General features: G+C 42.3%; 1 protein-coding gene across 2 annotated transcripts in view; it reads right to left on the bottom strand.

The window, feature by feature from the left end:
• Positions 1–894: 894 nt before the first annotated feature.
• GRID2 (glutamate ionotropic receptor delta type subunit 2) overlaps positions 895–21,046 on the bottom strand; it is a 743,870-nt gene continuing 723,718 nt past the window's right edge. For both annotated transcript variants that reach the window (XM_050895938.1, XM_050895939.1), the window contains 2 exons: positions 5,625–5,865; positions 895–1,518 (listed from right to left, as the gene is read on the bottom strand). In XM_050895938.1, the coding sequence (XP_050751895.1) occupies positions 1,096–1,518; positions 5,625–5,865 (664 nt within the window). In that variant the 3' untranslated portion in view covers positions 895–1,095. The remainder of the gene's footprint in view (positions 1,519–5,624; positions 5,866–21,046) is intronic.

Here is a 21,046-nt window from a genome sequence, read left to right as displayed (position 1 = left end):
TAAATTGCCCCGGATGTTCTAATAAAAAAGTATAAAATATGCTCTGTTGGCAAACGATGCAAGCCAGAATAACATTAAAGCAACCTGTCTTTTCTAAATGAAAAGACCCCCTGCACTGTACATCTTTCCTGTATACAACACATTTTTACTAAAGCTTTATTAAATGAATTGCAATAGCAACGGCTGCCATTTTATAGCTATATATACATGTATATATATATACATACCTGTGTGTATATATGTATATATATATGTATGAGATACTAATTTATTTAACACAACAGAGGCTTCTGCCATATGATACAGTTTACTGTACATAAGAAAAACTTTTAACACTGTACAATCACATAAAGGTCATATGCACTGTTGCAGTGCAAAAGTAGATTTAACTGTAGTCTTTACTGGCATAGTAATGGCTTTTTGTAATCCTGCAAAACTGCATTCTCGTGTTATGGGGCCTGAACGGTCTTTTAACTTCATTTGTTTTGCATTCTTTTTTTCTTTTTTTTTTTCTTTTTGCCTTTTTTTTAATTTTTCCATTTTTTAAACTGCAGGGTTTGCCTTTGGTCCACAGTTAAAAGGACACACAGCAGTGGAGCGCTGACTGGATGCAGCAGAATACGTGAAAAGGACTTAAGTTATTGCAATTATAGTAAAAAATAGGCGGTGGGGGAGGAGGAATGAATGCCCTTCTGTAAAGTAATCCTCAGGGTTTTTCTATGCATGAATCGCTGCACGTTTCCTATATTTAAAGTATATGAAAAGCCTGAAGTAACCAAAACCTAACATGGTGATAAACCAAAGAATAAGTGATTCAAGTAGTAAAGAGAACAAGGGGAGACAGAGCAGACCAGACTGAGAAAGCAGAGAAGAGGAGGAGGAAGAGTTGTTACTAATAATCCTGATTCTTAAATAAAATAAAGGGGAAAAAAAAAAAACCCCAAACAGAAAATAACCCCCCAACAAATTAACCCTCAAAAAACAAAAAATAAGGAAAAGAAAAAAGGTTACATCCATGTTAGTCCCACAATATTACAGCTGCTCCTTGCAAAGGGAGTCCTAAAAAAGAAACAGTGAAGAAACTTGGTCTGATGCTCAGATGGAGGTGCCTCGGTCTGGGTCACTACCGATATTCAGCCCCAGAGTAGGAGTTGGTTGGTAAGGGATAGATGACATTGTTTTGATGGGGCTTCTGAAAAACCCACCGTTGGGTGCCCTGTGCCTGAAAGGGCCAGTTCGGTGCTCGGGCACACTGCCGAAGGAGAAACCCGAAGCGGCTTTAGCAGACAGCGTGCGGCTCAGAGTCTGGATCTGTTCTGGTATGAAGGTGGTTGTGGTGATGTGAGTGTTTCTGAAGTCACTGATTTGCTCCAGTGCCTGACGTGTGGGTAAAGTGTCAATGTCCAGCGGGGTCAAGTCAATCGACGAGGTGGAGAACTGTTTATGGGGACTGTCGTCGTCTGTGCAGAGGCTGTTCACGCGCCTGTGGAGGTGCTCCAGGTCGATCTCCTTGTCGTCCTGGGGAATGAGAAAAACAAGAGGCACCGCTCACCATCACCATTTGTTCTGGATGGAAGCTTCACAGTGCGATCAGAACTGCTTGGGAAGCACAACGCACAATTAACTACAGCTGGCTGTTGGCTGACAGCATCTCTGAACGTCACCAGCAAACACCCCCACCGCCTGAAGCTGGGTGGGCTAAGCCAAACCGAGGCAGACCCTTACGCCACAGCTACCTTCAAACCCTGAATCCGAACAACAAAACTCCAAGCGCTACCGGTAGGTTTCTGTCAGGAAAAGCCAGGCTCGGAGCTAGGTGGCTTGGACTAGCAACGGCTGAATAACAGTAAACTTTGTGCCATGAAAGCAAAACATAATCTCGGACGCCTGGGATGATGCCAGTTCTTCAACTCCGCAATGAGGACTAAATTTGGATGTCAACATGGGAGGCTCTGAGGGATCAGGTTGCCGTCTTTGTCATCCTCTCAGGGCTTAAGGAAGGGCTAAAAACATCTCAGGTTGCTTTTTGCCTTTATAATATAAATTGTGGTGTGGAAAAGCTGAACTTCCAGACAAAAAAACAAGCACTGGTGATGCATTGACATCACACAGAAAGGAGTACAGCAGGCAATTTTAAATTACGATGCCAACAGAGGGATTAATTCTCCCCTTACCTACAAAGAAGCAATTCCATCGATTCTGATGAAATTACGCTCTTGTGGGTGACAAGAAGAGAAGGCGGCCTGGGGTATTTATTAGAATATATCATCCCTCCTCTTACCTCTGTCCCTTTTCCTTCTTAAATCTCTCCTCCCAGAGAACTCAATTAAACAGGTTTGTTTGTTATAATTGAGAATTTAAATGCATGGTAGTTAAAAAAGAGGAGAAAGTCCTCGGTGACACAGTAAATCACCTGTATTGTACATACATATTTCTACTGAACTGCAAAGCTTAACTCGAAGCGGCATTAACTATACACGTACAGGGGTATTCCCTCAGTCTAGGTAGCGCAGCTCTTTCAGAACAAAAATCGATTTCAACTAACCTTAAGATTTACCTTAATCTCTGTGAAATCTACTGGCTCTTCCAGGCCACTAGAAATATCTCACACTCTAGGACCTCACAGAGGATAATTAGGCAGCCGATAGATGTGCACTGATGACTTCCAGCCTTGATTACTGCAATTCAATGACTGGCTTGATCCAGAGCTCCCTGAATGAATGGCAAAACTCCTAGTATACCAAATGGGCTTGAGATCCCTCCTTTGTCTAGGAATGAAGTCAAGCACTCTGAAAAAGTCCACACCTAGAACAAACTGCAGGAGTTCATCTACTTAGCAAAATGGATCACCAAATATTTGCACTGGTACCACGCCGAACACAGAGCCCGACTGGAAGGACGCTGAGAGGCCAGCTCCCCTCCGGGATTTTACCCTCCGAGGGCAGGGACAGGGAGACAAACTGGGGGAAAAGGGGCAGGGAATGGGGCATCAGGGATCTCCCAGGGACTGGATGATCACTGACCACAGAGGCTTTCGTTTGAGCTCATCATGGGAGGGAAAAAATGCAGTGCTCATTTCTCAGACTTAACTTTCTGTCTATAGTTTATTCACATGTGGACATAGACATGGATGCACATAACAACCACACAGGTGACACCAAAACCAAACGCATTCACCGAACGCTCTCTCCTAAAAACTTTGGAGCTGCATATGAATGCAGGAGAACTGGGGCCACATTGGAAGCTAAAGAAATATACAGAGGCTCCGTTAGCGCGTGCAAGTCATGACTATGTCTCTGAGGGACAGTCCTAAATATTTTTCCTGGTTTTTTGGGGTTTTTTTTTTTTAGGGGTTTTTTTGTTGTTTGTTTGTTTTCTTCTTACATTTTGAAAAACATATAAACACTTTGTAATTTAAAATGCCAATTGGGAAACAATTGGAATTTCATCACTTCTGAGCCTCTATAAGTTACTCAAAATATTCTTCTTTCTTCTCTTACAGAGATGCATTTGGGGCTAGGGTCAGACCAGTGAAAATATATAAGCGGTGATATTCTCCCATGCTTAGCCCACAACCCGATCTCCACCCAATCGATACACCAAAATGAGACCCACTCACAGTAAGATTGTGCATATCTCCATAATATGATCTTTCCTCTTCTCTCTTGTGTGATCAGTAGTGAAATATTCAGTAGTTTTCATATTTAAATTATCATCAGGCTTCAGAGTCAACATCCCATTGAGATTACTGGGGCGGTTCATACTTCTCTCAGAGCTACTGTTTAAGGCTGTCTGCAGACTCAGGCAGACATCATTGAATGGATTACTTCTGGTACGCAACCGAAATGTTATCTTCGCAACCATAAGACAATTTTTTTCAGTATAAATGCTTGCATTCTGGAGCACAAGATGGCAGCCACCAGGAAAAAGGGTTGGCTTGCTGACCACAAACTGGCCCAATCTGACCCCCGACTCTGGACTAGTGGCCTGGAAGAGCCAATGGATTTCATGGAAGCTAAAATGAATTTTAAGAAAGTTAGTTAAGATGTATTTCTTTGCTGAATGACCCCCACATCCAGGACAGTGGGGACATTCAGCACATACGTCTACGTTAAACGCAGTTTTGAGCCAAGCTTTTCAATTTAGCGTTGAGATGCAATTTTAAATGCTAAGCTAATGACCACGTAACAAAGATCAAGGAGGCCAAATTATACCATTTGTGGAAAGTATACACTTGAATTTCTCTGTGTTTGAAAATTGAAATAGGAAATTTTATAGTTATATAAAATATCCAGGTTGTTTTTTTCTTTTCCTTTGTTATTTATTTTTATGTTTTGCACCAGATAAATATGAAGTTCTGAAAGTTTGGATAAACAACAATCTAGTAAATTTAATTTTTTAAAATAATTTACCAGTTGAAAATACATGGTTTCCATTCCTGAGAAACCCAATTTAAAGACTAGAGATTCTTTTTTTTTCTTTTAATAATGGTCCGGTCCAGATCTTGAACAAAAAAAGCTTGGGAATTAAAACAGGCAAGAAAAGTTTAAACGTATTCTAACATCAGTGCCAATGCTGTCTAATTAGGTAGAGTAATTAATCCTGCCTGATTACACAGCATTAGATTAGCAGGAATAAACACAATGGAGAAACTGCAGAGAAGGTGAGACCACTGCACACAAATTAACAGCAATACCCCACAAGCTACACAGATGTGTCTAAGCTACACAGATAGAAAAGCTGTAATTGATAGTGCCACATTAAAGCTCATATTTAGGTTCAGCTTTGGGCATCCTTGCCAAGTACATTTTAATAACTTCTTTTTTCCTAATGTTTTTCTAGTATTTTGTAGAGCTAAAGACTTAATTATGAAGGTAAGAAATTTGTTGTGAGACTGCATAAGGCTCAGATGGCTGGTAAAGGGACAGGTCGATTGCCATGGGAAGGAAAGCATTACACATGCAGGTGTAGAAGCAAACTCATCTCTGGTGTAAAATAACATATCTACCGTGGTCTCCATCCAAGATTTTCTGAAGCAGGTCTGTAGTAGATTTCAGAAATAAGTCTGGCCTGAGTCTGAAAAATCTAACATACTCTTGCTTCCCTGAACTTCAGATGAAATAACGAGAACTGAAGTTCATGGAAGTCTCAAGAGGTTAATATTTCTGAAAATGGGGACAAGCTTATTTAAGAAGCTAACTACTGATTAAAGGGCTAAACTTTGCAAATCTATTTTGAAAGACTCAGCCATTGAGCTTAGGGGATATATTTTTCAAGAAGAAGCCAAGAAACCTTTGAACTTACTGGTGAGAATTAGCTCTCACCAATGGGAATAATGAACTAAATATTGATGTATTAATAATGTACTATTCTACAAGTAACAGTTGTGTTTTACTCAGAATAGTTGCATATTTATACATCATCAATATACATTTTTTTTTCATTCAAGCTTTTCTAGAAAGAATAGCTAAAGAGATTTTGAGGAACAACATTTACCTTAAAAAATCAGGAAGCTAAGGAAATATCTCTGAATTTGATTCCCCACCCTCTCTAATGCTATAAAGTCAAGGCAGCAATCTTTAGGGTGCATGAAAATTCCCCAGGAGAAACGGAGGGTCTAATACCTCTTTTGATGGAACCCGTGAGCCTTTCCTTTTATTCCACCACGTTTCCAACATTGCAATGAAACAGGATAGGACAATCCCAGCAGCAAGGATGCAGAAAACACCTGCAAAACTTTTTATGTCCAGGGCACCTCCTTTCTGTTTGGTATCCACAGATGAGTAAAGATCACATTGACTGTTCTTCGGCCACCACTTATGCTTCAGTATGTCCATGTCGCCATTCTGCTGCAGCTCCAAAATCCTTGAGGAGAAAGCACAGAGTCAGGGGTTACAGAGGGGCAGTGGAGGTGGCGCCTGAGAGCGCGAGGATGTAATCCGACTACTTGCAACCTTCCCATGTGTCTTGGAAAGCCAAGCAGCTGATGAATCCAGACGGACTGATTTAGCCAGAAAAGAAAGCTTGAATCTGGGGTTGCCTGTAAGACTGAGCATATGGATATCTATGCTCCACTCTAGATACAGGAAAGCACACACAAGTCTCTCTTTCCTTCTTTTAAGACCCTTAATGAAAATGCTTTACTTAATATACTGTATTTTCTTGACCGGCTTTCAATACAGACTATGTCAATTGATTTTTGTAGTGCATTAGATATTTGACAATACATATTTTGCATTTTAATCGCTGGAGAAGAGACATTTCAATCAAAAAAAAAAGGAAAATACAGTTCAGGTGTACCTTCAGGTGTACAGTTCAGGATACACATTACCTTGTTGTAAACTGATCTTTATCAGATTACCTACTTGCTGCTTTGGAGAGAGAGCAGAACCGTCTTAGTTGCAGTCAGTGACGACCTAAACTAATCATGCTCAATGGGAGCATGCAACCTGCTGGTAAGTGATTTTGCTGAGGAATTCACTCGTCCTTGCACCTACATACCCAGCCCACCGCCAAAGATATACCAGGCAGCTTGCAAGGCCAATATATTTAGCTAGACTTCCTGTGGGATGAACACTTTGAGAAATGAGAATTTGGTTTGGAAGAAGATTTTCATATTTAGTTCATTTATTCCTGAGGAGAGTGTTTTTTAAAAAACATCCAGAAGTGACTAGAGTAGCGGCTGGGTGCATCTGGTTACCCAAAATAAAAAATTCAACGATTACACTTAAAAAGAATAAAACAGCAGGAATGTTTTCCTTCATGTAATAAATTTGTTTTTCATTTCAGTGTTGGAAGGCAAACAATTACTTGTGCAATCATTTGACACAGCATGCAAAAAATCCAAGTGCACACAAACCAGCAGAGGTCTGGGATGTTGCTTCGAGACTCTACTGCATCGAAGGAGGAAGAAAAGCTGTCCCACTGACTCAGGACTACCATAACAGCTCAATGCAATGGTGTACCTCAACCTCGGAAAAATACAGTATTATGAAAGGGAGTTTGAATGCACCTCGGAAGCACAGGGCAACTGCTCTACACAGAGATCATTCAATCTCTAATGCCACTTGAACAAGTAGTCATGTCAATGAAGCCACTAAATTTTCTATGGCACATCCAAATGACCATATACTTATGCTGTGGTCCTACCAGGAATGGGAGACTTCATGCAGCCATCAGTGGCTTAAATCCCAGTACAGCTCTGGAGTGAACGTCTGCTTCCTACCTAGGAGTACCTATGGCTGAGCTCCTGACCTGTTCAGAGGGGAACTGCTTGTCCACCTCTGTGCTGTACCAAAGGGAACAGTGCCCGTGAGAAACAGACTGCAGGTGATACGTGTGGCTTTGGAGATGCTAGAATCACCTTGTTCGCATAGCTTTGTGTTTGTAAGAAGCGGGACAAATTCTGCGCAATGCCTGCTGACAGTACATCACTGAAGGTCCAGCCCTGGAGAACGGCAAACAAGGTCAGAGTTGCCTGGGCTATATTTTGAATTGTCCCAAACCCAATGCCAACTTAGGGAAGCCCCATCCTGAAGCTTCCTGAGGGGGCAGGGATAAGTCAAGGATGGGAGGACTCTCCGTTCTGTTGCAAGAGACAGAATAGCTTTTATGAGACATCCATGTTGAGTGGAGCTTTGGAGGCATGGGACCATACGCAGGAGACCAGTGACATGTGGCGTTCCTCAGGGGTCAGTATTGGGACCAGTGCTGTTTAACATCTTTGTCAGCGACACGGACAGTGGGATCGAGCGCACCCTCAGCAAGTTTGCCGACGACAGCAAGCTGCGTGGTCCAGTCAACACGCTGGAGGGAAGGGATGCCATCCAGAGGGACCTTGACAGGCTGGAGAGGTGAGCCCGTGTGAACCTCATGAAGTTCAACAAGGCCCAGTGCAAGATCCTGCACATGGGTCACAGCAATCCCAAGCACAAATACAGGCTGGGCGATGAGTGGATTGAGAGCAGCCCTGTGGAGAAGGACTTGGGCGTATTAGTGGATGAACATGAGCCAGCAATGTGCATCTGTAGCCCAGAAAGCCAATCGTAGCCTGGGCTGCATCAAAAGAAGCATGGCTAGCAGGTCAATGGAGGTGATTCTCCCCCTCTACTCCACTCTCATGAGACCCCACCTGGAGTACTGCATTCAGCTCTGAGGCCCAAAGCATAAGAAAGACATGGACCTGTTGGAGCAGGGCCACAAAGATGATCAGAGGGCTGGAGGGCCTCTCCCATGAAGACAGGCTCAGAGAGTTGGGGTTGTTCAGCCTGGAGAAGAGAAGGCTCTGGGGAGACCTTCTAGCAGCCTTCCAGTACTTAAAGGGAGCCTACAGGAAAGATGGGAGGGATTTTTTACAAGGGCATGTAGTGATAGGCCAAGGGGTAATGGCTTTAAACTGAAAGAGGGTAGATGTAGATTAGATGTAAGGAAGAAGTTGTTTACTGTGAGGGTGGTGAGGCACTGGAACAGGTTGCCCAGAGAAGTTGTGGATGCCCCCTCCCTGGAAGCGTTCAAGGCCAGGTTGGATGGGGCTTTGAGCAACCTGGTCTAGTGGAAGGTGTCCCTGCCCATAGGAGAGGGGTTGGAACTAGATGATTTTTAAGGTCCCCTCCAACCCAAACCATTCTATGATTGCTGCCTACAGCTGCCTATTGGGAGCATGTAGAGAAGCTGGAGCCAGACCCAGTGACAGGAAGAGATGCAACTGGGACAAACAAACATGAGCAATTCTGACTAGGTAAAAGGAAAATGGGAGAGGTCAAACACTGGAACAAGGAATTTGTGGCATCTCCATCCTTGGCGATACTTGAAGGCCTACTGGGCAAGGCCCAGAGCAACCTGACCTAGAGCAGAGGGCTGGGCTGGAGACCTCCAGAGGTCCTTCCCCCCCATAATTACTCCTCTGCGACTGCAAACACAGTCTATACACTACTCTCTATCATGGCAGACAGACATAACTCACCATAATTCTGGTTCTCGCTGCCCTAGCATCCTGCATTAGGACTTACGTGAGTATTTTGGCACAAATAATCCAGTCTGTCAGGTTAGCAGGAGCAGCAGATAGTCAGCATAAACAGAACCTTTTTGTATAAGTTCTTGTGGACTAATAGAAGGTTAATTTTTGATGCCCAATCCAAACATCTGGCATATGTGTTTTTATATTTAGGAATTACTGTACTATCTACACAAGGCAGTAACAGAACAACATTGTGGGGCTTATTTCTTCCAGCAGCAGCTCTAATCCCTGAGCAGGGCTATTTTCTTTTTTATTTAGTCAGTAATGGAACAAACCATCCAAATGATTGCTCTATTCTCATTAATTAAATGATTCTTCACTTGTCAGTGTAATTCCTGATTACACAAGACATCTTTTTAACAATAGGCATTTACATAAAGACACTGAACTTTAGCTTGTTCCTTAACAGAGATTTATTCCTAATTGTACTCCTGCTAATTACTGGCAATTTTCTTTATGGATGTAACATATAAATTCAAATATTTAAAGGAAAACATAAAAAAGAAGCAGAAACCAGGGATAATAATTGTATCATTACATAGAAAAGTTTGAGAAATGGAAAGCTTATAATGAAGCCTTGTAAAACTGCAGCTGAAAACAGATGTTGAGAGATAAAATACATATTAAGAGAAATTATAAGAGCATGAATATCTAACTATATTAACTTCATACAGAGAAAAAGGGAGATTCCACTTCTATTAGACTTAGTAAACACTTTGTTTCTGAATTCACCTGTTTGTGGAACCAAAATAATAGTTAACACATTAAGAACATTTAACACTACCAACCTGTTCCTAGTTATGAAACTTCCTATTTTTGTAGCACATTTTCAGAAATGAAAATCGTACTTCTATTGAAATTCCATGAAAAACAACATGAGGAAGGGAGGTTTCTTGCAAGCGTGCACAGCACACGGGCACCGCTATACTTGCGTGCTGCAGGAGCTTCCCACACGATGGCACTCTTTCCATAAAAATATGTGCTTTTGCTGCAGTTCCTGGTGGGTGCCCTTACTCTAATCAGATACCTGTTGGGTGGCAGACACTACAATCAGTTTGATATTTGATTTTCAAATTTAATAAATGACTAAAATAATAATGCATTAACTAAATGCTCTGAATGATAATGATGTGCTAAATGCTATAATTCCAGCAAGTGCCTCTTCTCACAAGTCCCAGATTTTTACAACTGAACTTTTCCTCGACAGTCTTGGCTCCTTTGAGCCTGCTGTATTGGCATGGAGTAGTGTTGCAACACATAAGCCAGTAGTAAGAGTGGTGGAAAGTAATAAGTAGGATGCATGAGTTCCTGCTGTTTTGAAATACCATAGCCTTAAAAAGCTTACAAGAGAAGCCTATATATTGAAATAATCTGATTTGTCTGAAAAACATGACCTTTAAAACTTGCTTATGGATAGAGTGAGGGTCTTAATATATTTTTCTCTACCAGGCAAACTGTTACAGTAACATTTTTCAAGGTAATGATGTAAAGTTATTAAGCTGCACAAAATAAAATGTCTGCATGCACTTTAACTTGGCCCTGAATTCACAGTGCCAAGTGATGTCTAGCAGATATAAGCACAGAAAACTAAACTGCCTGTGGTTTCCAAATCTGATAGCAATGTGAACAAATCCTCCTGAATTAGTGGGAATAGGGCTAGATTCAACTCAGTAACTATATACTTTGCTGTTGGCAGTGAAGTGTAATTACTCCTGCAAAATACCCACAGATAAAAAACCCCAACTTATGATAGCAAGGTGTCACAAATGCTACAAAAATGAGATATCTGTGACAACACTGTTTTTATGATCTTGTTTTATTCTTTCTGATTTTTCAGTAGTGAGCAAGAGACACGACAGGCCATTTACAATGAGATCAGAAATGCCAATGCATGGTCTGAGATGTTGAAGGTTACTGAATATCAGCTTTCTGCACCAGGAACGTGTTATCCAGAGGGATAACTTCACCGCTGGCACTGACAAGGAAGAGGAGATGAAGAGGTACTACTCTGGCTCTAGTCTCCAGGATCAGGCTGCTGCAGAGAGGACATGCGCAGAGCTGTGCAACAAGTGCCCACTGTCGAAAGGGGGAGGAAAAGTAAATAAATAAGTAATTTTAAAAAGCTATTTGTGTACCTCCGTGGGCTGTGCCTTGGGGGCCCGAGCCAAGGTCCCAGCCCTTGCGCCGGCTCCTGGGGAGCTCACACAGGTCACATTTGGGAGCGCTCGGTGCCTGCAGAGAGGGCCAGGAGGTTAAAAGAGCTCATGTAACTTCTCCAGTGGCTAGCCAAGAGTCAAATTCCTCGGGCAAAACCTCCACACCAGCGCTTTTCTAACAAAAATCTGGTACCAGGTCTTCACAGAATTCTGTTCCCCTCTCATAAAACAAGATATAGGACTAAGCTGATTTGTGACCTTCCTTCAGTTATCAAAGTAGACAGGTAGGAACCCACAAGGAGGTTTTTTTGTTTCAGTGAAGCAACTGCCTAAATCTTTCTTATTCACAGCAATAACTGGAGTGATACCAACTCCTATCGCCTCTCCCTGAGCAGGCTTTAGGTTTTGGCAAAGCAGGCCCCCCTCTCGGCGGCAAAGCAGCTTTCGCAGGTGCCACCTGCAAGGCTGGCTCAGGGCTTCGGTGCCAGAAAGGGATGGCTGCTGCCCAGCCCAGCTTGCTGCCTCCTGCCTAGGGAAGAGGCAGTCCCAGCCATGGGGAGGGAAACAGGGAATAAGGATGGAGACAGGCAAGTAGAAGGCTCTTGGCAATCCTTTTCACCTCCTCCCCTGCCAGCAGCACCTCATGAGTTTTCATTATTTTGACCTTATCCTTGGGTCCTTGCGGGAGACACACGTTGATGCTCAAAGCCTTGACTTTGATGCTATCCCCAGTGCCAACAAGTATTGTCATTCCCCAGCCTCCCAACAGATCATGTTTGCATCATATTACAGCCATGGACCATTATGAAGCTGCTGAGGAGAGGGAAGGATATATCTGTATTCACCTACAGGAGGGGAATATTCCTGTGCAATTTTGTCTTGCTCAAAACACACAGAATAAAGAAAGAGGAAATGGTCAGAAATAAAACTCAGAAGTGTTTAGAGAGCTGGTAGGAAGGTGTTCATCCAGAAATGGCTGCTTACCCAGTTAGCCACCCCTAGATCTAAGCCTAGAATTAAAAGGGGCACCAGATCATTGAAAAATACAGCCCAGAGGCAAAGGAGGCATTGGAAGGTGTAGGGCAGAAGTAGCTGTCACGAGGTGAAAGAGGGGAGCAGTGCCAGTGCCTGCTGCCGAGCAGACTGAGGTGATGCTAGGAGAGTTTGCAAGATGAGCAAAGCACCTGGAAGCAGAGAGATCATTGCTATTCCAGTCCTTCCTTTGACTACAGGTCTTGATATCTGTAAACAAAAATGCTGGTTTTGAAGAGACTGTTTTCTGTGTGTGTGTGTTTAAGCCAGCATTTTAATGAGCTGCCAATCACAGGCTCCATGAGAGGAAATTTTTCACGCCAGCCAAATGTAGCTTGGGCTGCCAGATTAGACGAAGCTGTGCTCCCTCTCCAGCCATTCCCACCACTTAACCCAGCAAAAGAGCGCCCTTGGGTCCAGCTGCAAAGCCTGTTTTCTGGCAGAGACTCCAAGCAGATTTAAACCCAACTAACTTGTGCCCCACGAGGGTGGGCAGGCAGTTGCCTTCCAATCTGCCCTTTAGCAGCGCTCGGCATCACGCTGCTGTCACTAGGAAGTCAGTACGCAGAAACAAGGATAAGCATCTCACCTTCTAGATATGATAGAAGAAGCAATAGTAAACCAGACCTGCTGTTCAGCATTAAGGATTTGCATATCAAACAATATTAAAAGAGAGAAAGCAGCTGACCTTCTGTTTTGCGCAGCAATAAACCATTAGCTTCAGAAGATGCAGCACTCATGACTTGGATCCCATAAATTAGTATCACTTTGTTCAAATTAGTGAACTTCTTTTTACTTAAATCTGTTAAACTTACGTGGACACTTTCAAATACAGAAGGCTGAACATAAATGAAACAGCATCTGCAGTAATAAGAAATGAGATATTAACTATATTTATTATACAACTGTGGTGGAATTTTATAAGGACACCTTTGTAATAGTTTTATTGAAACTGCATAGTTTTGCTGAATACTAACAATTCAGAAACCTAGATAAAGACAAAAATCAAGTTACTCAAGATCTTCTGCTTACTTTTAATACAGAAAAAGTTGAAGTGAGCTTAACTGGCCTTTCACCATGCAGATCTTTCCTGCTCAGGAGAAAGCAGCGATAAAAGTATTAGTACCTATTTATAAATCCCAAATGACAAGAGAACATCTACAGACAGTTGCACAAATATCATGAGTTCATTAAGCTCAGTGCTGTTATTGTAAACACCAAATTAATTCATTATGTCAAGTCATGGTACGCCACCAGCCTTATTAAAACAAAGAAATGTACTTTCAAGGTATATTGGTTCCTATGCACTACCTGTATTCCAGTCCTCTTTTAGAAAATTACTTGAAAAGTGACAGTTACTAAGCTTTATTAAAAAAAAAAAATCAGTACTTCATGGTCACATGAATGCCTGGGGCCTAATTTTCCTCTTGCTTTCATAAACCATAAATCAAAAGCAAGTCCATGGACATGAAGGCAGGGACAGCTTGTGGAGTCTGCAGAAGAACGAAGTAGACTTTGATGCGCTCCCTGCAACCAGGACAGCTCTGCACCTCCTCTCTTCAGTTTGCACTGGAAAAGGCTGCCTTGCTGGCTGCCATGCTTCCAACATCATCTCTGAGATCCAAGATCAGCTGTGATGTTGCACATGATTGCCATGGAATGGAGATAGCACTCCTTCCTAAAATTACACTTTCTTCATCAAACTGTCCCCTACAATAATGCTTGTGTGTCGTGGTTTAACCCCAGCCGGCAGCTAAGCACCACGCAGCTGCTCGCTCACTGCCCCCCACCCCTGGGATGGGGGAGAGAATCAGGAAAAAAAAAACCCTCGTGAGTTGAGATAAAGACAGTTTAATAGGACAGAAAGGAATGAAAAACAATAATAATGATAATAATAATATGACAATAGCAATACTAAAAGAATTAAACTATACAAAGCAAGTGGTGCACAATGCAATTGCTCACCACTCGTTGACCGATGCCCAGTTAGTTCCCGAGCCGCGATCCCCCCTCCCAGTTAACTCCCCCCAGTTTATATACTGGGCATGATGTCATATGGTATGGAATAGCTCTTTGGCCAGTTTGGGTCAGCTGTCCTGGCTGTGTCCCCTCCCAGCTTCTTGTGCCCCCTCCAGCCTTCTTGCTGGCTGGGCACGAGAAGCTGAAAAATCCTTGACTTAGTATAAACACTACTTAGCTACAACTGAAAACATCAGTGTGTTATCAACATTCTTTTCCTACTAAATCCAAAACACAGCACTATACCAGCTACTAGGAAGAAAATTAACTCTGTCCTAGCCGAAACCAGGACATTGTGCAACACCAGAGGCAGTCATAAATGACATTTTGACTATACGAGGAGACAGTATGATTACATACAACTTGAGGACTTGAGTCACGGGTCCCAAGCTGCATGTAAGCAAATCAGTAGCTCTTTCCAGAACTGAAATAATTGACAATTTCACACAAAAATCAGGAAACCTCAATGTCCAAAGTCAGCGGGAGTTTCACCATTAACTTACAGACAGCAGAGACCAACATAGAGCACGCTTGGGAACGCAACCCTTCTGGTTAGGCTGTGACAAAAGTGGCATTTTCCTGCATCAGTACAGGATACCTGAACTAGCCAAAAAAGGAAAGCTTGGAAAGTGCCCTTTCAGTTACCACATACTTCATAGACATCTTCTCCCCAAAATCTCACCTGACTGAATATTTCCTCCAGTGTCACTTGTCAACTGCCCCCTGCCTGAGAAGCCCTGTGGTTAACAAGCCATGTAAAGAACTGCTCTCCTGCTTAGCAGGAGAAAGCAAACAATTGAAAAAAGTACTGTAGTTTGACTTTGTTTTTTTTTTTTTTCAAGAGTGACATGCAAACAGACACTTATGTGGGTCAATTACTACTTAACCTATTTTTTTTTGAAAACAAAGTGATAAATTAAAGACCAAAAAGTTTTCATTAAGAAAACACTAAAATGAAATCTTAAAATGTTTGTCTTTTCTTTTAAGGAAAAAATATTATTTTTTTAAAATTAGATCATAAGGAATAACTTTAATCTGTTTAGACCATCTGCTGATGTCCTGTGAGAACGATAAACAAACAGGGAGTTCACTAAACCTGACCTAGCACTGAATGAATATGCAAGCCTCATCTTCAGCTAAGAAGCAATTACATGAGAAATCAAATTACTAACATGATTAATCTTAAGAGTTGTGGTGACTAGTGAACTTTAATTTTTATATATTTTATATGTTTATGCTACCTCTAAAAAGTCAAGCATTCATTACAGCTATGACAATATGGTCTTTGCTAATATCAAAGTTGGGCTCCAATGAAATGATAATGAGCAGAATGAAAGCAAGCCAAAAAGACACAAGAGAGCTGAGAAGGAAAAGACAATAAGTCCCACAGAGACCCAGAGCATATCTGCAGTCAGAAAGGGAACACCTTGGGTGGTCTTTGAAAATGTCAGCATCATCCTTAAGCACACTGTGATATTTGGGTTATTGGGTGCAGGAAGAGATCTTTCCTTTCAGTGTAAGAATCTGGAAATGATCATCTTTGCTTGGAGTCATGCTTCAGGCAGCACAAAGCCTCATTCTTATACAAACTACCTACCTCCACATTTTGAGAAACAGAAGACACATCACTCGCATTAAGTCCTGTTAACTGGCAGTCTAGAACAGTTCATTTTTAAAGTAAGAGATCTAGGTGGCACTTGCATATTTGACATTCATTTGCTACTTACATAAGCAAAGATGACAAAATATAAAGCTGATGATTCTCTCAGTTTTTTTAAACTGTTTGTCCAGTGCCTTTTTAAGCCCTTAAAAATGGAAACCAAAACCTTCAAAATTTTCTTTTAGATAGTGTTTAAATGATTTACATAGCTTGATTTAAATGTCATAATTTAGATTATAAAGAACCCAAATCAATAGTTTAAAGCTATCTCCAAGGTAAACAGAGTTGTTGATAGAATAGGAGAAGCTAGACAGATAAATACAGAGTCTGAAGATCAAATCACAGTAATATGCTTTCTGTCTGATATTTGACATTTAAAAATATCTCAAAAGCTTTTATCTTCTAGATACTTGGTTACAGTAGTGAAAGCTTACCAGATCCATTCCCATCCAGGGTTTTAAACACATTGGGGTTTGAAATCAGTGCTACTGAACATGAACACTGCACTAACCAACCTTATAGATTAATGTTATCCTGAGGAGAGCCCTCTCCAAACAATCCTTTGGAGACTGAAAGTGAAAAAGTTTAAGGTATCCCACACAATATATTAGTGCTTCAAAATTTAAGTCATTACTTTGATTTGTTTTACCAAGCAAAAACATTTCATAGAAGAACCATTTCTAGAGACACCCCCAAAATACATTCTTTCTTTAAAGCATTTCTCAAATCATACTAATGAATACTCTTCAAATATGCACAGCAGTATAGTGCCTATCTGGGGAAGCCCAAGGAATTGCCACAATTCTGCCTAGGAAATTATGAGAGTCCCTACCAAGTTTGCAGGAGGCACTGAAGAGTGAATTTGACCATCCTTAAAAAAATATTAAGCTTTCTTACACTAAATCTTGCAGTCTGAGAAATGCTACTCCTGCTGTTCAGGCTAAACGTGTCAAACCACACTTTTGACACAAGCCTGACCCAAGTTACCAATAGATCTGCCAGAGATGGGTGCCCCTGGAAATATTGCCTAGGGCACCTCGGCTGCTCTGGGGCTAGCTCTGCCTACTTTCCCTTCCAAGGTGCATCAGGTAAGCCTTCCTCAAAGACACATGAGATCATAAATTTCTCTACCTTGATGAACATTCAGATCTTTTAACCTCCCCTAGGTGTAGAAGGAAATGATGAAAGATAGAGTAGTACAGCTTTGCAAGCAAAGAAGCTGCCTGACTGCTGTGCTACACTCCATCTGTGTGCGGCCCTAACCGATGCGATGCATTGCTGCTGCCTTTCGTAACTGTTGCTCTTATGTATGGGAGATAAGCTAGGAATTGGCCTAGTCGCTCTCCTTCAGCAGACTTAGCTATTACCTTCAATAATGCATCAGTGTGACAGACTGCTGACCCTGTGTACGTAGGTTTTCTGCCGACAGGAGAGCTTACTGACAGATTTTGAAGACAGAGCACCTTTCAGTGCCCTTGCAGGGCTACCAGCAATACCGAGAGGTGAAGAAGCCTAGCACAGAAACCCTGCTAGCTACTGGCAGTTACAGAAGTTAATAATCGATGGTTTATTGCCCACCTTCCACTGCACTGTGTGTCCTGAGGGGCTGCAGTCTACTTTGCATGATAGGAATCAAGGCTTTAAGCAGCATGGTGTTTACTCCAGGATCACACTACGTGATATTTCCATATTACAGAGAAATGCCTTGATAAGAACCGAGTGCCATTCAATCCAGATAACAATCTGCAGGAGGCCCAAGTGTTTATTCTGTTAATAAAGGCATCTCCCTGGTAATGCTGCAGTTTTTCAAGAGCTGCAGCCAGCTAGCTTGGCTGTATTCTTGTCTCCCAAACTTTGCCTAATCAGGTCCCCTGGTCCCTTCTGCATTGCAATAAGCAAGGGCTGAACCCGTTCACGTGTGCAACAGTATTTTTTTGGCCTCTGGGTTTTAGTGCTTTGGAACAAGGCAGCACAAAATCCAGACCTACCATTACTTTCGCTGCTGGAGGAAGCGGAGCAGGAGGAATTGGCAGGAGGATCTGAAGCTTTGCATTTCACCTCATACCTTTTTTCCCCTCAAATCTAGGCCTATGTTATTCACACAAACTTGAGGGATGCCTGTTCTGTGCAAAACAAATTTGTTAGGCAAAATATACATGCAGCAGAGCCACTAGCATACCTAAGTCTTCTGCCAGAAATTTCAGCCCACGCAGAAGCAGGAGGAAATAACTGCTTTTCTTTGCAACTAATCCATCCATGTCAGAACTGACACTTTTCCATAGAGTAAGAACAGTAAATAAGAGAGCAAGATTAAGTTCTTGCCACCCGCAAGAATATACCCCTCTTATGCCCTACATTTCTAATATTTCATATTGGAGGGTCCAATGATTACATTTAACAGCAAACATACAGAAGCATAAGTTAGAAAAAATGTAAACAGGAAAAGTTTTAAGGAGTAATCTCAAGCTTAATTTTTAAATTGAATGTTTAAAAAAAAAAAATCAGCTTCCTGACAGAGCAACAGTACAATCTGAATTTTTTTTTAAACTCTAGAATGATTTTAAAGCATTTGACATTGTGACAAACTTTAGTGATTTTCATGAGGAATTCTGCCTTCTCTCACTGTGCATCTTCATTATCAAAGTCCATGTGGTTAAATCAAGTGATTTTCTTACATTCTGTTCTTAAAAGTAAACAACACAGTTTCAGGATTTAGTTTTTCAACCTTAAAGCCCTCAGTTGTTTCCCAGTGTTTGGGGGTTTTCTATGTTTTTAGAGGTGTGGGTTTTTTTTTCCCCCCTCTCTCACCAATCCATTGATAACTGACCTGAAGATTATATTCCATTCAGCTTAGGGGAATAGGAGACATACGAAACATAGGCTTGCATAGCAATGACAGCACACATCATTTGTATCCTAAAAGTGTTTTACAGCTTGACTGACCAAATCTGCAATTACAGGAGATGCCTTGAAGCAAAAATCTTTCATAGTCAGCCAAACTGGATAATGGGCACACTTACGCTCTGTTATTGTACCTACTGTCACTTGTTTTATAAAATGATTAATCCCACTTGCAGTTATGCAATTTCTACCGTCCAAATCTCAGAGGAGGAAGCTTGGGAGCAAATAAGTGAACCTTTTCCTCCTCCCTTTCCTCCCTCTCCAGTAGGTACAGCCCACAGAGCAGCTTCCCACAGGGGCCGCTGGGCTTGCTCATGCCCTCATGACACCGTGCCACAGCAGACTGGCATGGTTCACTACTACTGACAGAAAGCAATGCCAGGGTTTGCCGTGTAACATTACAAAACATATCCCATCTTCCTGTGCTTTGTGCCGGATAAACTGTGGCCAGAAGAAATAACCCCAGAAATAAAACACAAGGTAGTCCCAGGTGCTATTTGTCAACTCCCCCCTGCAGAATGCCAATGGCTTCATAGGGAATTTAACAGTTCTATAGCATAGCTCAAAACCAAGCAACTTAGCACTGAGATTCAATTTGGATAAGCCGGTGAGCCTGCTTAGACGACCTGTGCATATCTTTTTCAAGATCAAGGGCATGAGATCAAATTCTTCAGCTTCTTTTTGATAGCACTGAGAAGCGAGCTCCTTCCTTCTGCCGGCAGAGGCGGATCCGAGAGCTGGATGAGGGCTCCTGTTGCTGTGCCGCTGCATGTTGCTCAGCTCAGAGCACAGGGCAGGTTTGGTGACAACCAGGTCCCATCAGAGAGTCTCCCTAGTAAGATCCACTGCAGTCAAAAGTAGAGTTTGGAGGAGACACATAAGAGAAAGGGAGCCATATAAAAAAAATAAAGTTTCCCAAGTTTAGAGGAAGAATCAAGACTATCCTGACTTCTCTTGAAAAGCTGTCTGGCAGGAGAGATGGAATTGTGAATGGCAGGATATTCCCAACCCTGATTTCCCAGTTCCAGAAAGTAAAAGTTTATTTGTGGGAGGGCAAAGGAAGATATTAACAGGTTCTTATTTTTACCCAGCCAGTTCACCTTTCTCTACCTCTGTGTCAGACTGAAAATTAGGATTCCACTGAATGGCCCTGTCACTGTGCTGCAAATTCACAGCTGCAGAAGATGACACACAGTAAATCACTGTCCTCTCACTGAGAGCTGCCATAAATAATGCCACAGGAGTTCTCCCTCTGCAACCAGCATCTGCCTGCAACTGCTGGGAGCAGAGCTGTAACCCAGCCCCCAGGTAGGGAACGGCAAGAAAGTAAAACAGAACAGTCTGAAAAATAAGATCCTGGCATTTATCATCACATTAACTTGTAAGCCTTTCAAAATATTTGTCTCTTCTCTCCCACAGGAGAATTTCTATAAGCAAGTTGTCATCACTTCAGACAAATTTCAGGAACACGCTATGTTAATTTTCTAAAAGTACCTAATCTTAAAAGTATTTTCATTAACAGCAAGTATTATCACTCTGCTTTTACAGAGGAGAAAGCTGAGGCAGAGACCATGAAGCAGGCATGGCAAGATCAAACCTCAGGTGAGTGGTGGAAGCAGTGGCAGAACCCGGTCCCTACTCTCTCTGTTCCCTTTCGCAGTGAGTATATTTATTTGTTTTCCTAAGAGAAGGAGGGAAAAAAAGAGAAGGCAAGGAAAAAGAGCAGTTTGGCGGGCTACATGACAGGTGGAAAAGGCCAAAGACATGAAAGTGTATTAGCCATGACTTCCCGAGCAAGCAGTTGGCTGACTCTATTGCTCAGCCTCTACATCAATGACAGCTTTTGAAGGTTTGTGCTGCAGCACAGCCTCTCTTTTGCTGGTCGTAGGCATTTCCCAGGCACGGGCACAGCCCCAGGGTTACCAGCAGGGCCAAGGTCTGGGCAGGCTCGGTCCAGAGGGGGACCCCCGAGGCAATGGGCTGCAGGGGAGCTGGAAGGGACACAGCCCTCATGGTGGCCAGGCAGCCCCGCAGCCCCTCTCCAGCTCTAGGGGGATTAGAGTGGCAGTCGTGGCCAGGGACAAAAAGGAGTGATGGAAAATCCTTCCTGACATTCCCAGCAAAGCCATAACATTTCCCAGCCCTTTCCATCCCCACCTAGCATCAGCCCTCCCTTGAAACTCTTCACCATTCCCACCTTGCATAATGTGCTGTCCTTAACTACAATTTTTTCACCTAACTTGCGTCAGGCCTCACAAATAC

This window comes from Gymnogyps californianus, chromosome 4 (genome assembly GCF_018139145.2).
Source record: "Gymnogyps californianus isolate 813 chromosome 4, ASM1813914v2, whole genome shotgun sequence".
NCBI classification, from domain to species: Eukaryota; Metazoa; Chordata; class Aves; order Accipitriformes; family Cathartidae; genus Gymnogyps; species Gymnogyps californianus.
The sequence above is the reverse complement of the archived record's forward strand: the minus strand, read 5'-3'. Positions and strand labels throughout refer to the sequence as shown.